The 15883-nt window shown below is 40.1% G+C and overlaps 1 protein-coding gene across 1 annotated transcript in view; it reads left to right on the top strand.

The window, feature by feature from the left end:
- Positions 1-15134, top strand: part of kif4 (kinesin family member 4) — a 62346-nt gene extending 47212 nt beyond the window's left edge. Inside the window, exons 28-31 of the mRNA XM_073058135.1 lie at positions 9891-10052; positions 10833-10946; positions 13543-13653; positions 14091-15134. Coding sequence (XP_072914236.1) covers positions 9891-10052; positions 10833-10946; positions 13543-13653; positions 14091-14264 — 561 coding nt within the window. The 3' untranslated portion in view covers positions 14265-15134. The remainder of the gene's footprint in view (positions 1-9890; positions 10053-10832; positions 10947-13542; positions 13654-14090) is intronic.
- The last annotated feature ends 749 nt before the right edge of the window (positions 15135-15883 follow it).

Here is a 15883-nt window from a genome sequence, read left to right as displayed (position 1 = left end):
TGCAGTGAGAGGGAGTACCATGTATCATGGTACATAATGGTACCAATGACATGGAGAGGAAAAGGGAAGAGGTCCTGAAAACAGACTACAGGGAGTTAGGAAGGAAGTTGTAAAGCAGGACTGCAAAGGTAGTAATCTTGGGATTACTGCCTGTGCCATGCGACAGTGAGCATAGGAATAGAATGAGGTGGAGGATAAATGTGTGGCTGAGGGATTGGAGCAGGGGGCAGGGATTCAGATTTCTGGATCATTGGGACCTCTTTTGGGACAGGTGTGACCTGTACAAAAAGGACGGGTTGCACGTGATTCTGAGGGGGACCAATATCCAGGCAGGGAGGTTTGCTGAGGCTGCTGGGGAGAGTTTAAACTAGAATTGTTGGGGGGTGGGAACCAAACTGAAGAGACTGGGGAAGAAGCGGCTGGCTCACAAATGCAGAAAGCCAGGAGACAGTGTGTGAGGGAGGATAGGCAGGTGATAGAGAAGGGATGCGCTCAGACCAAAGGTTTGAGATGTGTCTATTTTAACACAAGGAGAGTTGTGAACAAAGCGAATGAGCTTAGAGCATGGAGCTTGAAGATGTAATGTGGTGGCCATTACAGAGTCTTGGATGGCTCGGGGACAGGAATGGTTACTTCACTTTCCAGGTTTTAGATGTTTCAGAAAGGAAGGGGGTGGGGGGAGGCAAAGGAGGTGGGCGTGTGGCACTGTTGATCAGAGATAGTGTCACGGCTGCAGAAAAGGTGGACGCCATGGAGGGATTGTCTATGGAGTCTCTGGGTGGAGGTTAGGAACAGGAAGGGGTCGATAACTTGGTGTTTTTTTTATATAGGCCGCCCAATAGTAACAGGAATATCAAGGAGCAGATAGGGAAACACATCTTGAAAAGGTGTAATAATAACAGAGTTGTCGTGATGGGAGATTCTAATTTCCCAAATATAGGTTGGCATCTCCCTAGAGCAAGGGATTTAGATATGGAGGAGTACGTTAGGTATGTTCAGGAAGGTTTCTTGACACAATATGTAGATAAGCCTACTAGAGGAGAGGCTGTACTTGATTTGGGATTGGGAATTGAATCTGGTCAGGTGTCAGATCTCTCAGTGGGAGAGCATTTTGGAGATAGTGATCATAATTCTATCTCCTTTACAATAGCATTGGAGAGAGATAGGAACAGACAAATTAGAAGTGTTCAATTGGAGTAAGGGGAATTATGAGGCTATCAGGCAGGAAATTGGAAGCTTAAATTGGAACAGATGTTCTCAGAAAAAAGTACAGAAGAAATGTGGCAAATGTTCAGGGGATATTTGTGTGGAGTTCCGCATAGGTGCGTTCCAATGAGACAAGGAAGTTATGGTAGGGTACAGGAACTGTGATGTACAAAGGCTGTAATGAATCTAGTCAAGAAGAAAAATGCTTATAAAAGGTTCAGAGAGCTAGGTAATGTTAGAGATCTAGAGGATTATAAGGCTAACAGGAAGGAGCTTAAGAAGGAAATTAGGAGAGCCAGAAGGATCCATGAGAAGGCCTTGGTGGGTAGGATTAAGGAAAACCCCGAGGCATTCTACAAGTATGTGAAGAGCAGGAGGATAAGACATGAAAGAATAGGATCTATCAAGTGTGACAGTGGGAAAGTGTGTATGGACCTGGAGGAAATAGCAGAGGTACTTAATGAATACTTAGCTTCAGTATTCACTGTGGAAAAGGATCTTGGTGTTAGTAATGATGACTTGCAGCAGACTGAAAAGTCTGAGCATGAAGATCTTAGAGGACGTGCTGGAGCTTTTGGAAAGCATCAAGTTGGATAAGTCGCCGGGACTGGATGAGAGTACCCCAGGCTATTGTGGGAAGCGAGGGAGGAGATTGCTGAGCCTCTGGTGATGATCTTTACATCATCAATGGGGACGGGAGAGGTTCCGGAGGATTGGAGAGTTGCGAATGTTGTTCCTTTGTTCAAGAAAGGGAGTAAAGTTAGCCCAGGAAATTATAGACCAGTGAGTCTTACTTCAGTGGTTGGTAAGTTAATGGAGAAGATCCTGAGAGGCAGGATTTTTGAACATTTGGAGAGGTATAATATGATCAAGAATAGTCAGCGTGGCTTTATCAAGGGCAGGTCGTGCCTTACGAGCCTGATTGAATTTTTTTGAAGATGTGACTAAACACATTGATGAACAGCAGTAGATGTAGTGTACATGGATTTCAGCAAGGCATTTGATAAGGTACCCCATGCAAGGTTTATTGAGAAAGTAAGGAGGCATGGGATCCAAGGGGACATTGCTTTGTGGATCCAGAACTGGCTTGCCCACAGAAGGCAAAGAGTGGTTGTAGATGGGTCATATTCTGCATGGAGGTCGGTCGCCAGTGGAGTGCCTCAGGGATCTGTTCTGGGACCCTTACTCTTCGTGATTTTTATAAATGACCTGGATGAGGAAGTGGAGAGATAGCTTAGTAAGCTTGCTGATGACCCAAAGATTGGAGGTGTTATGGATAGTGTGGAGGGCTCAGAGGTTACAACAGGACATTGATAAGATGCAGAATGGGGCTGAGAAGTGGCAGATGGAGTTCAACCCAGATAAGTGTGAAGTGGTTCATTTTGGTAGGTCAAATATGTGGCAAGATATAGCATTAATGGTAAGACTCTTGGCAGTGTGGAGGATCAGAGGGATCTTGGGTCCGTGTCTATAGGACACTCAAAGCAGCTGCGCAGGTTGACTCGGTGGTCAAGAAGGCGTACGGTGTATTGGCCTTCATCAATCGTGGATTTGAATTTAGAAACCGAGAGGTAATGTTGCAGCTAAATAGAACCCTGGTCAGACCCCACTTGGAGTACTGTGCTCAGTTCTGGTCACCTCACTACAGGAAGGATGTAGAAGCCATAGAAAGGGTGCAGAGGAGATTTACAAGGATGTTGCTTGGATTGGGGAGCATGCCTTATGAGAATAGGTTGAGTGAACTCGGCCTTTTCTCCTTGGAGCAACGGAGGATGAGAGGTGACCTGATAGAGATGTACAAGATGATGAGAAGCATTGTTCATGTGGATAGTCAGAGGCTTTTTCCGAGGGCTGAAATGGTTGCCACAAGAGGACACAGGTTTAAGGTGCTGGGGAGTAGGTACAGAGATGTTAGTGGTAAGTTTTTTTTACTTGGTGAGTGGTGAGTGTGTGGAATGGGGTGCCAGCAACTGTGGTGGAGGCGGATACAATAGGGTCTTTTAAGAGACTTTTGGATAGGTACATGGAGCTTAGAAAAATAGAAGGCTGTGGGTAAGCTTAGTAATTTCTAAGGTAGGGACATGTTCTGCACAACTTTGTTGGCTGAAGGGCCTGTATTGTGCTGTAGGTTTTCTGTTTCTTAAAAAAAAAAGTTGAGAAACTTGTGCAAATGTTAAAGTAATGGATTAATTGTTAAATAGAACAATGGATCAACAAGATGAGATAAAATCCTCCTGTGGCATCTGAGGAATTCAAATTCAATTAATGTGGAATTTTAAAACTTCAGAAGTTGTAATCTAGAATTACAGGATTATTTTAAACACTGATCTGACTTACTAATTTCAGGACGGGAATAAGGTGTCCTTGTCCAGACTACGCTCAATGGGACTCTGTGTCCATTAACATGTTTGACATAAGCTGCCCTCTCATGACCCAATAAGCAATTGATGTGTTTGAACAGAAGTAAAATTGCCACCACCAATTTAAAGATCTATAACATTATATTCTGCGGTGTTTATTTTGGAAAGTCTATAGTGAGATGACTTGGGAGTTGGTGTTCTAAGTGGGGAACCAGGCCACTGATCTGTGAATAGATTAGTACAATGGTCTGTAGTAAACTTCAGAACCAAAGTCTGAAACCTGAAGGGAATTATGGCAGTGGTACGTAGCCAGTTTGGAATGTCTGAGTTATCCATATTAATATCAGACAGATGAAAGTTTAGCACTGGGTCAAACGGGCTGATCGTAATGAATTGTGTGAACTAGTGAATTAGTGCCCGTGTGTTGAGCTATATTTGGAAAAAGCTTGTCTTCTGGGTGAAGACTTGGATGCCCACCACCATGGTCCCTCTGCTAAAGGTCAGAGTGCCCTACAAGATCTAAAGTCATAGTCAATATTATTGTTATATAGACAAGTACATGTATACACAGGTGCAATGAGGGAAAATGCTTGCAGCAACATCACAGGCACAGCAGCATAATTTAGTGCAAAAGTCTTATTTTAGTCTTACGAAGCACTATTGGTTAGAGTTGTGGTTGGTTCAAGACCTGAATGGTTGAAGGGAAGTAACTGTTCTTGAACCTAGTGGTGTGGGACTTTGGACTTCTATGTCTCTTTGCCCAACTGTGGCTGTGAAAAGATGGCATGGGCTGGATTGTGGGGATCTTTGGATGTTGCCTTCTTGAAGCAGTGTCACCTATGATTGCAGGAAGGGATGTGCCCATGATGTATTGGATAGAGTTTCTTGCATTCCTGAACACTTGAATTGCCATACCAGACCATGATGCAGCCAGTTAGAACACTTTCAACCGTACATCTTTAGAAGTTTGCTGGAGACAGACTTGGGTGATATTCCAAAGGGCTTTTACTTTCTAAAGTGTAAAGATGCTGGCAAGCTTGTGATTGCATCTACATACTGGACCCACAACAGCTCATATAATGAGTTAACACACAGCAGTTAAAAGCTGCTGACTCTCAACTGCCATTATTTTTCTGCCTGAAGTAAGATCAGCCGCCTTCACCTTCCTGAAGTCCACATTCAGCTCTTCAGTTTTACTGATGTTGAGGGAGGAGTTGTTATAGCATAGCTTCTCAATCAGATGTCCTATCTTGCATTTGGTGAGTGAACAAACCCACCCAAGGTGTGGTCCGTATATAGAATGAGCTGCCAGAAGAAGTGGTTGAGGCAGGTGCAGTAAAAAAACTTAAAGGAAATTGGACTGGCACATGGATAAGAGAGTCTGAGAGGGATATGGGCTAAATGCAAGAAAATGGGACAAGCTCAGATAGAAACTTGGTTTGCATGGACCATTTGGACTGCAGGGCCTATTTCCTTACTGTATGACTTTGCATCTAGTTCCTCTGTAAAGAACTAGTAAGATGAATAGAAACAAACTATTTCTGGCTGGTGGTGCCATTTTATAAAAAAAAAAGAGCTACAGTCTGCCCTCCTTATCCGCAAGGGATTGGTTCTGGGACCCCTCACGGATACCAAAAAATGTAGATGCTCAAGTCCCTCATCCAACCTGTCTCCGTGCGGTGGACATTAGGATCCGGCACCGGAGCTCTGAATCCGCAGTGTTTCTGTTCACGATCACGACTGAAAATAAAGTGGAAATAATAAAGCGATCGGAAAGAGGTGAAACGCCATTGGTCATTGTAAAAGCATTAGGCTGCGTCAGTCAACGATCAGAACAATTTTAAAGGATAAAGTGAGAAAGGCCCTGCCACGATGAAAGCTACAATTATTACTAAGCAACGCAGTGGTTTAATTATTGGGTTTTGGGGTTTTGAGTTTTTGATCCTCCACATCAACCCGACATGTTCCTGGCACTGAAACATACGTTCTTAAGTGTTTTATATGCTTAGAAAGGTAAAATATATACTAAGATAAACGTTTGACGCTAAATAATACCAGATGTACCTGCTCCGACTTAGTAAGAGAACTTCCAATTTTTTTCAATCCCAATTCACGATAACCCACGCACATCCTCCTATATACTTTAAATCATCTCTAGCTTACTTATAATACCTAATACAATGTAAATCCTATGTAAAATAGTCATTATACTGCATTGTTTAGGGAATAATGACAAGAAAAAGAAGTCTGTACATGCTCAAACAACAAGTGCTGGAAGAGCACTTCCAGGTTTTCTCGATTCGAGGATAAGGAAGGCCGACTGTATATATTTTTCAGCATTATAATTGAGAAATGGTTCCGCTTAAAAGGAAATGAGATTTAGAGCTCTCCTCCAAAGGGCATTTGATACATCTGTTAATTATAAAACTGAGATTGTCTGTAACTAAAATGACTGGCAGATTTGGGGTAAATGGGAGATCAATGAAAATAAATGCAGACTATGCTAAATATAACCTCAATAGCATGGCATTTGTGGAAAGAATCAATTGGTTTTTTGGGCGTCAAAGACCCTACAGGAATTGGACAAATGAAAACATGATAAAGGTTAAGAGGGGGAAGCTGAAAAGAACGAAAGGAATGTGTGTGGGGTGGAACAAGGACTTGAGTTAACACTTTCTTCCAGAAAGAAGAATGCTTTCTAATAACTGGTAAAGGCCAAGGTTAGAGTGGGGAGCTAGAGGCTTTGGCAAGGAGAGGAGACGGCTAGGTTTTATGTTTCTGTCAGGTTTTTCTTTTCTATTAGTATCTGGCTAGCAAAGTGAGAAGGGATACCAAGCCAGTGTTGTGCTCCTTATGCAAAATTTGGGAGATTTCTGATTGCTACGTCTGCAAGAATGTATCTAAATGTAGCTCCTTACATGCAGTGTCAGGGAACTGCAGCTCTATGACCTTTGGTTCATTCAGGAATTAGAGGAGGTGATACAGGGAAGCAGTCACACCAAAGTTGAAGGAGGCAAGTGCAGGGTGACTGTCGGGAGAGGAAAATGGAAAAGGCTCATAGAGTACCTCTGTGACTATTCCCTCAAAATAGGTATAGTGGTTTGGGTACTGCTGGTAGGAAGGCCTGTCAGAATCAGGTTTAATGTCACTAGCGTACGTCGTTGGCATCCTCCAGCATCTTACCCATAGCTAAGGAAGTTTTAAATATTTCTGTTAGGGCCCCTGCAATTTCTTTACTAGCCTCCCATGAAGTCTGAGGGAACACGGTGTCAGATCCTGGAGATTTATCCCCCATAATTTGCCTCAACACAGCAAACACCCCCTCTGTAAACTGTATAGGGACCACAATCTCATGGCTGTGTTGCCTTACTTCTCTAGAATTCGTCTGTCTCCTGAGTAATTACAGATGCAAAAAATCAATTTAAGATCTTCTCCATCTCTTCTGGCACCACACATAGATTACCATTCTGATCTTCCACAGGACCAATTTTGTCCCTTGCTGTCATTTTGTTCTTAATATATCTGCAAAAGCCTTTAGGATTCTTCTTCACCTTGTCTGCTAGAGCAACCTCATGTATTCCTTTAGCCTTCCTGATTTCCTCAAGTGTTTTCTTGCATTTCTTTTACTCAAATACCTCATTTGTTCCTGCCTACCTATACCTGCTATGCACCTCCTTTTTCTTAACCAGGGCCTCTCTTTAGAACTTCAAGGTTCCCTAAACCTGTATCCTTTTATTCTGTACCCTCAAATTTTCACTTTTGAAGGCTTCTATCAAGTGCACTTTTGCCAGAAAATAACCTAATCTGTACTTGCCAGTTCATTTCTGATACCATCAAAATTTGCCTCTAATTTTGAATCTTCATCTGAGAACCAGACTTATCTAGAATCTCATGGCATTACGATGACAAGATGCAAAGTTTTCCCTTGCACAAAATTATGCCACCTGCCTTGTCTCATTCACTGATAGGGAATCTAGTAATGCACTTTCTCTTGTTGATTAAGGGAACTTTCTTAAGCACATTTGTCAGTCTTTCCCATCCAGCGCTTTTATAGTATGGGAGTCCCAATCAATATGTGGAAAGTTAAAATTGCATACAATCACTACTTTGTGTTTCTTGCAACAATCTGTGATCTGTCTACAAATTTGGTCCTCTAAATCCTGTGGACTGTTGGATGGTCTATAATAGAATCCATTACTTATTCCTAGTTCCATCCATGTAGCCTCAGTCAATGAGTTCTCTAGTCTGCCCTGTCAGAACATTGCCATGGCATTTTTTGACTGGTAATGCTGTCCTTCCTTTCCATCACATTTAAAGCAGTGTGATCCTGGAACATTGAGTTGCTTGCCCTGCCTCTCCTGCAAACAAGTATCACTAATGTCTACGATGTCTTAAGTCCAATATATCACAATTCAACTAATGTACAGTATATCCCCCCTCTCCTGCACTATTTAATTAGCCACATGTTAAACTGTATGATTTTCCTAATACTGGCCTCATTAGCATATAGTGCTAATAGCAATCCTGAGAACACAGCTCTAGAGGTCTTGTCCTGTAACTTAGCACCCAAGTCTCAGGACTTGCTTTGCCAAACCTCATCACCCTTTTTAACCGGAACACTATCTCTGGCTGATCATGCTCCCATTTAAGAATAATTTGATTTTATCCAAGGTTTCCCTGTCCCTGGCATTTGGTGGTAACATACATCTGGGAATCTTGTTCTTGTTCTCAAAGCCTCCTATCTGTTCCCGAACCAATGAATCTCCCATCATTACATCTCGCTTCTTCTGCCCTTCGTTTCTGAGCTACAGAGCCAGGCTCTGTACCAGAGACCTGACAGCTGTGTCACTATACTTGTTGAGGGGAATTGCCACGGGGGCAGTCATAACTTGGAGCACTTTTCATACAGGCAATGTAGTATAAAGTGCAAGATATTGGTTGAAAGCAAGGTTTAAGCTGGTTTAAAAGTGTGAACTGAGTCTGAAAGAACCATTCCACTGTCCTGCCTGACATCTCTACTATAAGTGTACTGTACAATAAGAAAGGAAGAAAAATTAAACAAAAATGTCTATAGCGTAGACTCCACTCGCTGAAGCCTCCTCACTATCACTGGCCTATTCACACAATGGCAGTTTCCATAATGACCGCTCCACTTAAACCCAAGACTTTCTTTAATGGCCCTTGTTATGCATAATCCAATACAGGTGTCCCCGCTTTACACCACTTCGCTTTTACAAAAGACCTACATCAGTAACCTGTTTTTGCATTACAAAGAGGATTTTCGCTTTTAAGAAAATTTTTCCCATATAAATTAATGGTTCTTCGCTTTACGCCATTTCGGCTTGAGAAGGGTTTCATAGGAATGCTCTACCTTTGTAAAGGAGGGGACACCTGTATCTCCAAGCGAACTGTAGTATGCAGAATGTCCTGACTGGTCCCCTTGCTTTTGAAATCTCTCTTCTGAAATTCTTAACTGTTTTCTTTAGTCTCTACTGATGGAGAGAAGAAAAGCAAAATAAAAATGACAGGCTAGATCTGAGGTACAGACCACAACAGTTACTGGAAATTTGAAATGAGGAAATGCTCAACAGACTGCATAGCAACTGTGAATTAAACTGTCTTAATGTTACAAGTAGATGATCTTGTATGGAACATGAAGTTGGGTAATAGATTATCCATATTTAATAGAACAAGGGTTTGAAGGCTAAATTATTGAAAATTAGATGAAATGTAAATTATGCCCCCACAGGACTTTGTTTCTTGCCATAATCTCATTCACTTAATTCAGAGTTCTGCATTTGTTTCATAAGTTTGCCAAATTTGGTTATCTAATTTGTTTCACACATGCATGTAGTTAATACTAGAAAGTCTGAAGTATTCTTGGGATGTGAATGAGTACTATGTTTAAAATGTGTATGCAGTCTAGTGATCTGGATTTTTTATATAAACACTATGATTGAAATATTTTATTAATTTGCTCAATGTAATTGTAATACTTGTGAATAAATGTGCCATACAACTATATGGAATAGTATGGTTTGATTTTTTTTGCATGCTTGAAGATGGGAAATGTATGATCAATTTTTGTCGCTGTCGCTTGCTTAAGGAAGTTATTTAACAACTACTTCACCGCACGAGTAGCTGTTACTCTTTGAATTTTGAAAGGGAAGCAAAATGTATTATAATTAGTGAGGGGAAATAAGGATATTTATCAAATGGTGACACGAGTATTAACTTGAGGAAATGCTGGTTGCTTTGCCACTGAACAATTGAATTGTCTGCTGTTTTTATTGCTCTTTCTAATGAATGTATTTAATTATGCAGCCAAAAAACAAGAGGAAGACATCTGCAAAACCAAACATGATGACTCCACGTCTGACTGTAGAAGAGCTATTATCTGATTCTGAGTCTGACGATGATTCTCTGGATCATGATGATGATTGGATACCTAAGAAAATCAAAGGAAATAAGAAAGCAAGTTCTGGGGTATGTCTAATTATAAATTTTCAGGGTTTGTCACCATGACGTGTCAGTGCAAATTAGAAGTTACTTTTTTATATATAATTGCATAGTGTCCTATCTTAAAATGTGGTCTCATTTTAAAAACAGTAAAGTTGCCTTAAACTGAGAAATATTTTGCCTCAGCTTATCAGAACTGAAGAGTTCATTCTGAAAAGATTGTACCAATTACCCTTAATCTGTGAATGGTTCAGGTATCTGCTTTTAAACAAAACCAAAGCCTTGACTGCTGATCTGAGTGAACCATGTTGCTCATTTTCAAATAATGGATCATTTCCACTTTCATGGTCAGCATAGTCATATCGCACAGAAATGGGCACTTCAACCCAACTGGTCTACACTGACCAAGATGCCCATGTTTAGCCCATAACCTCAAATGTTTCCTACCTGCATACCCCTCCAAAAGTCCTTTTAAAGGTTGATGTTGTACTGGTCTCATCCACTTCCCTGGCATCTCATTCACTGTGCGTAGCACCCTCTGAATTTAAAACAAGTTGCCCCTTTGACCCTGTTAAATCTTTCCTTAAAGTACTTTTTTTGTTTTAGCAACTTTATTGAATAAAACTGGCCCAACTATTAAGAAATACTTCTCTCAGTTTCACAGAATTCACATTTTAATTAGTAGCAGTGTGCCATCTCCTTACCTACTGACCATCCACTTTGTACTAAAATAAGATAACTTACTCTCATTCTCTGAATGTTACTTGAATTGAATTTCTTTTTCTTGTGGTTCTTTCCCTTTTGTAGTGTTCCTGCAAAGGTCGCTGTGCCAACCGGCAATGCAAATGTAGGAAAAATAAAATGGATTGTGGAGATCACTGCAGGTGCTTCACTGAACAGTGTCACAATCGTCTTAATATGGTAAGAAAACACACCTTCAGCATTGGGTTTCTTTCCCCAAACTCTGTTCCCATGTGCTGATGTTCCTAAAACCACATTAATCAGCTTAGTGGAAGGGTGATGGTTTGCGTTTTCCCTGTTTATGGGTGTGTGCCATTGATCTATATGACGAGGAGAAATTTCTACATTCCTGTATCAAAGTAAATAGAGCACAAATTTTCACAATGCAAAATGCCATATCATTAGGATTCAGTAGTTCACAGGTACCCCACGCACCAAAAATAAAGTACATTTATCCATGATTGCTGCTAGTACAAATTCTATTTCAGCTAGTTATTTGTGTTACGAACCCCGTAACTGGGTCACTTACCAGCAAAGATAGAGAGGTCCGTCGAAGTCTGATGGTACTATTTTAACAGTATTTATTAGTAAAAATACACAAAAATAATATCAATGCAAACATACAGATACTATACGTCGTCAATACTAGATCTAAAAGTGCGGGTATAATAATCAATAAGAAATAGCTCTATCACTGTCTAGGGGATAATGTATTGTCCGATGGAAATATAAAAGTCACTCAAGTTCATTCAGGCTGCAGCCTTTGGTTGGAGTCAAGAGAGAGAATTTTAGAACTTGCCAGCTTTTCCTTTTATGATTTCGATCCTTCCAGAGTTCCGTTGATGTTGGTTTCTCCTTTAGCTAAAGCCGTTCTTCCGTGGTAAGGCCCCAATCCCAGCAAAGGGAAAGGACGCACGCAAGCCCCCCACCGGCTGTCGCTATTAAACGCTGTCACGGGATTTCTAGCGTCTCTCCTGGTGCGTCTAAAGGGGTTGTTCCCCAGACCCTCTTTTATCCTTACTCACGAGGTCTCAGATGTCAATCAGGTTGGGATGATGCAATCCCTCAACCAGCCCACTCTGGTCATTCCCTGAGGGCTTCAATGAATAGTACAGTACTCAATACACAATTCCGTCTCCAAGAGACAATAGTCGTTATCAATGGTTCTGCCTTTCTGGGGGCCAGGACACATTCCAAACCCTTGTGGATTCTGCGTGTCTTTCTCTCATTTTCTGGGTCCCAGACCTGAATTAATAGCGATCTTGTGATTCTCAAAAAGGAGGGGGCTACTTTGTACCCTTTGGCCCCTCAGAGTTGTGGCACATTCGTAACATTTGCTTTACTACAATTGAATTCTATATATTTTCTTGAATCTGTACAGAGATATCTGAATTTGTACAAAGTCTGAATAAATTCAGCAAAGAAGTGAGTCTGCAGACTTGAGCTTTAGATTGTGATCTTTGGACTAAGTGTCCACCCTTTCATCCAATTTCTATGCAGAGGATATTACCTCACATTGGGAATTATAAGCATATTGTGTAGTCAAAAGTAATGATTGAATGGAAGTGGCAGGTAGTTTAAGGATAATTATAAGGATTCACTGCATACACTGTTTATTCTATCTGGTCTGATATCTACAGTTTGTGGTACAGATCTGTGTTTTCCATCTAGGATAGCTACCTTGTCTTGGACTCATTTGGTTCTCCTTTGGTTTGAGATGACATCTTTGAAGTAGGATGTCACTTGGATGGACATTTTGGTGCCACTTATTGGTCAGTGTTCAGTTGTATCCAACAATGACAGCCCTCTAGTTTATTAACACTTGTAGGCCTGAAGATTCAATTCTCTGGCTCTCCACCTCCCCCACCCAAATTGGGCACGACATTCAGAATGCCAGAAAGTTGGACCAAACTCAAGCAGCCTGTACTCTACTTTTATAAGGCTATTGAATGATTCCCTAGACAATAATTAATCAATTTTGATGCAAATCTTTAAGCATAGGGAAAGTAGAATAAAAAGGTAGGCTGCTGAGAAACACAGACATCTATAGAAGCATCATCCTTTTTGAAAAGGCTGAAGTTAGCAAGATTCTCGTACAGATGTAAAGCAACACGTGGAGTAAGGAAATGGCTGAAAATTAAACCAATGTTTTGTCTTTACAGTACAAGATATAGAAAGCTATTTAAATAGTGGAGGACTTTGGGTCTGGATTGGAGGGGAGTAAAAGCACAAACCAGTTAGTATTAGCAAAATTCTTAATAAAGGAATTACCAAGACTAAAGGTGATATGTTCCCAAGACCTGATGAACTCCATTCTAGGGTTTTGAATGATACCGCCATGGAGATGGTGGATATACTCATTACCATCTTTAAACTTGCACAGATCTGAGAAAGGTTCATGCAGATTAAAAGGTGACGAACGTAATTCAACTATGTAGGAAAAGAGAGTGTAGATCACTTAAACTTTAGTAGAATGAGCAACACAAGCATTTATTAAAGATGCACTAACCAGGCAGGATAATACATCCATGTATTATCCTGTGCTGCAGAGTTGATGCCTGATCATTTACTGTAGGTGATAAAGTATAGGAAATAATATCCTGGATCAGAATGCTTAACATGAAGATTTGGGATCAGTTGTTATATCTGAATTTTTTTAAAGTTCACAATGACGTCCTGCCAAGCAGAAACATTTTCAACTTGGTTTCAGTGCCTTGAGTCTTCTACCTTGTCTCTTTTACTCTGCTATCCAAACTTTTTCTACTCATCTTTATAGCAACAAGATGTGTTTGATGAAAATGATTTTGAGGGATCTATTAAACTGGATGATCCCACTGAATCGGAGTCTCGCTTCTTTGAGCCACTCAGTGTTAGCTCTGCTGATAAGGTAAGATTATTTCTTTGTTTACTGGAATCTTGTATCATTTGTAACAAGAAAAAAATTAAAAATATTGATGAAGCATTATATTTAATGTTCTTTGAATGCCCATCCTATTATTGGTTTGATTGACTTGAGTATAGAAAGATTGATGCAAGGTACAGTACATTATACATTTATAGGAAAATTAAAAGGAATTTAAATGCAGGGAACATACAAATTTCTGAGTAAATTAAGTGCTAATGTCATACACTAGTAGTGAAGAGATCTCTAAGATGTGGTCTCATGATCCACATCGAAATGAGAGCATTGTTTGTGACAGAAGTGAATCCAGCTGGATTTTCCACATATTGTTGGGAAGTACAAATATTGAAAATTCATCAGAAAATCGTTTGGTAGAGGAAGCACGAAGTTGTTGCTAATTAGAACTCTTTTTGTTCTTTCAGGTTCTAACTGACATCACTGACCTTGGGCAAACAAAGCTGAAGCTAATTCGTAAACCACTGAAGGAGAATGAAGACTTGAAGAATACATTTAACAAAAAGAAAAAGAAAACACTGTCAAACTGTACCACCAGTTTCTTCACTGGATATCCTTCAGTCCCTGAAGATTTGGAATAAATTAACTAAAGCCTGTTCTGTAAATATGTTCTTAATATGTCTACTTGATCATTCCAAGAAAGTTAATTGGTGTACTGACTTGTTCAAATCGTATCTAGTCTGGTGCATAATTCTTTCTATCCTATTTTCTTGTGTCCTTTTATCTGTTGGTGTATGAGAGAAGGAGAGTATGTGATAGTATTTTAATAGCAGTATCAGTTATTCTGTTTGGTTTGCTCCAGATGGAATAAAATTGGAACAGATTTTTTAATTTCTGGAAGAATATTTGAATAAATGCTTGCTTTATCTTGCTTTTAGTCTGTATTAAATATTTTATGTTTTAAATATTCATCATTTAACTATGAACTTGTCATAATCCTGAGTTTGTGAAAGAGGCAAGCACTGCTCGGTTCTGAATGTTTGGTTCCAAGAAGCTGGAATACTTTAAATTCAGCTGTGATTGTGTCCTGTCCCTGAGACATATTTGCCATGTGGTAATGTACAATTTGCCTGGCTGGTGGCGTAGTGGCATCAGCGCTGGACTGTGGGGCGAGAGGTCCCGAGTTCAAATCTGGCTGGTTCTCTTGCACGCTTTCCATCCTGCTGGGTTAAGAGCTGGTGATCTCTTATTTTTTTTAAAAACTCACCTGGCAAAAGACAAAGACAAACCGCTGCTGTAACTTGCCACATACATGATTTCCCAATATGTCAGAGCGCCATGGAGGGAAATTGTCCGCCAACTGGAAATTCCAGATGTGATCTACCAACGCATGTACAATTAGGGGTTGAATTTCAATTTTTAAAGATTTTCCATTAAATGGTGAATCATAGCTGTTCTCTAATTTAAATTTCTGTAGTTTATAACTAAATAAAAAATTGATTTAGCATTAACTATTGCCTTTATATAATGTGTGTTTTGTATAACACAATGAATAGTACTTGGATACTTCAGATAACTTAAAGAACAGTGTTAACATTTTTGTATATAACATATATTTTAAAATTTCTCTAGCACTTCTATCCGAAGGAGGCACTCAAGCGTGAATTTAAAAATGATCTGAATTCTGTCTAATCTCTAAATGTGGTTACACCTTGGAGCATAATTTGGCCAGCCTTTCAACTTTAATAGTAACATCATCGGCACAATGATGGATCCTTTGAAGCATTTCCCCTTGAAGATGTCCTTGATACTATAGCGGCTAGTGCCCATGACTAAGTTTATAACTCTGCAGCTTATTTTGATCATCTGCAGTAGCCCCTCCCCCAATACCAGACAGTAATGTAGCCAGTTAGAATGCTCTCTACAGTACATCTGGTAGAAATTTGCAAGTGTCTTTGGTGACATACCAAATCTCAAACTCCTCCTAACAATGTAGCTGCTGTTGTACCTTCGCAATAGCTGCATTGATATGTTGGTACAGAATAGATCCTCTGAGATATTGACACCCAGGAATTTGAAATGGCTCAGACTTTCCACTTCTGATACCTCTGTTAACATCCAATTGCTACTTCTCGGTCTACTTCCCTAATTGATCAAGATCACCTTGTATTCTGTGATAACCTTCATTGTCAACAAATCTTCCTAATTTTGTATAATGTGCAAATTTACTGATTGAGCCTTGTGCATTTACATCCAGAAT

The sequence above is a fragment of the Hemitrygon akajei genome, chromosome 10 (genome assembly GCF_048418815.1).
Source record: "Hemitrygon akajei chromosome 10, sHemAka1.3, whole genome shotgun sequence".
In the NCBI taxonomy this organism is placed as follows: Eukaryota; Metazoa; Chordata; class Chondrichthyes; order Myliobatiformes; family Dasyatidae; genus Hemitrygon; species Hemitrygon akajei.
This window is presented reverse-complemented; position numbering and strand designations above follow the sequence as displayed.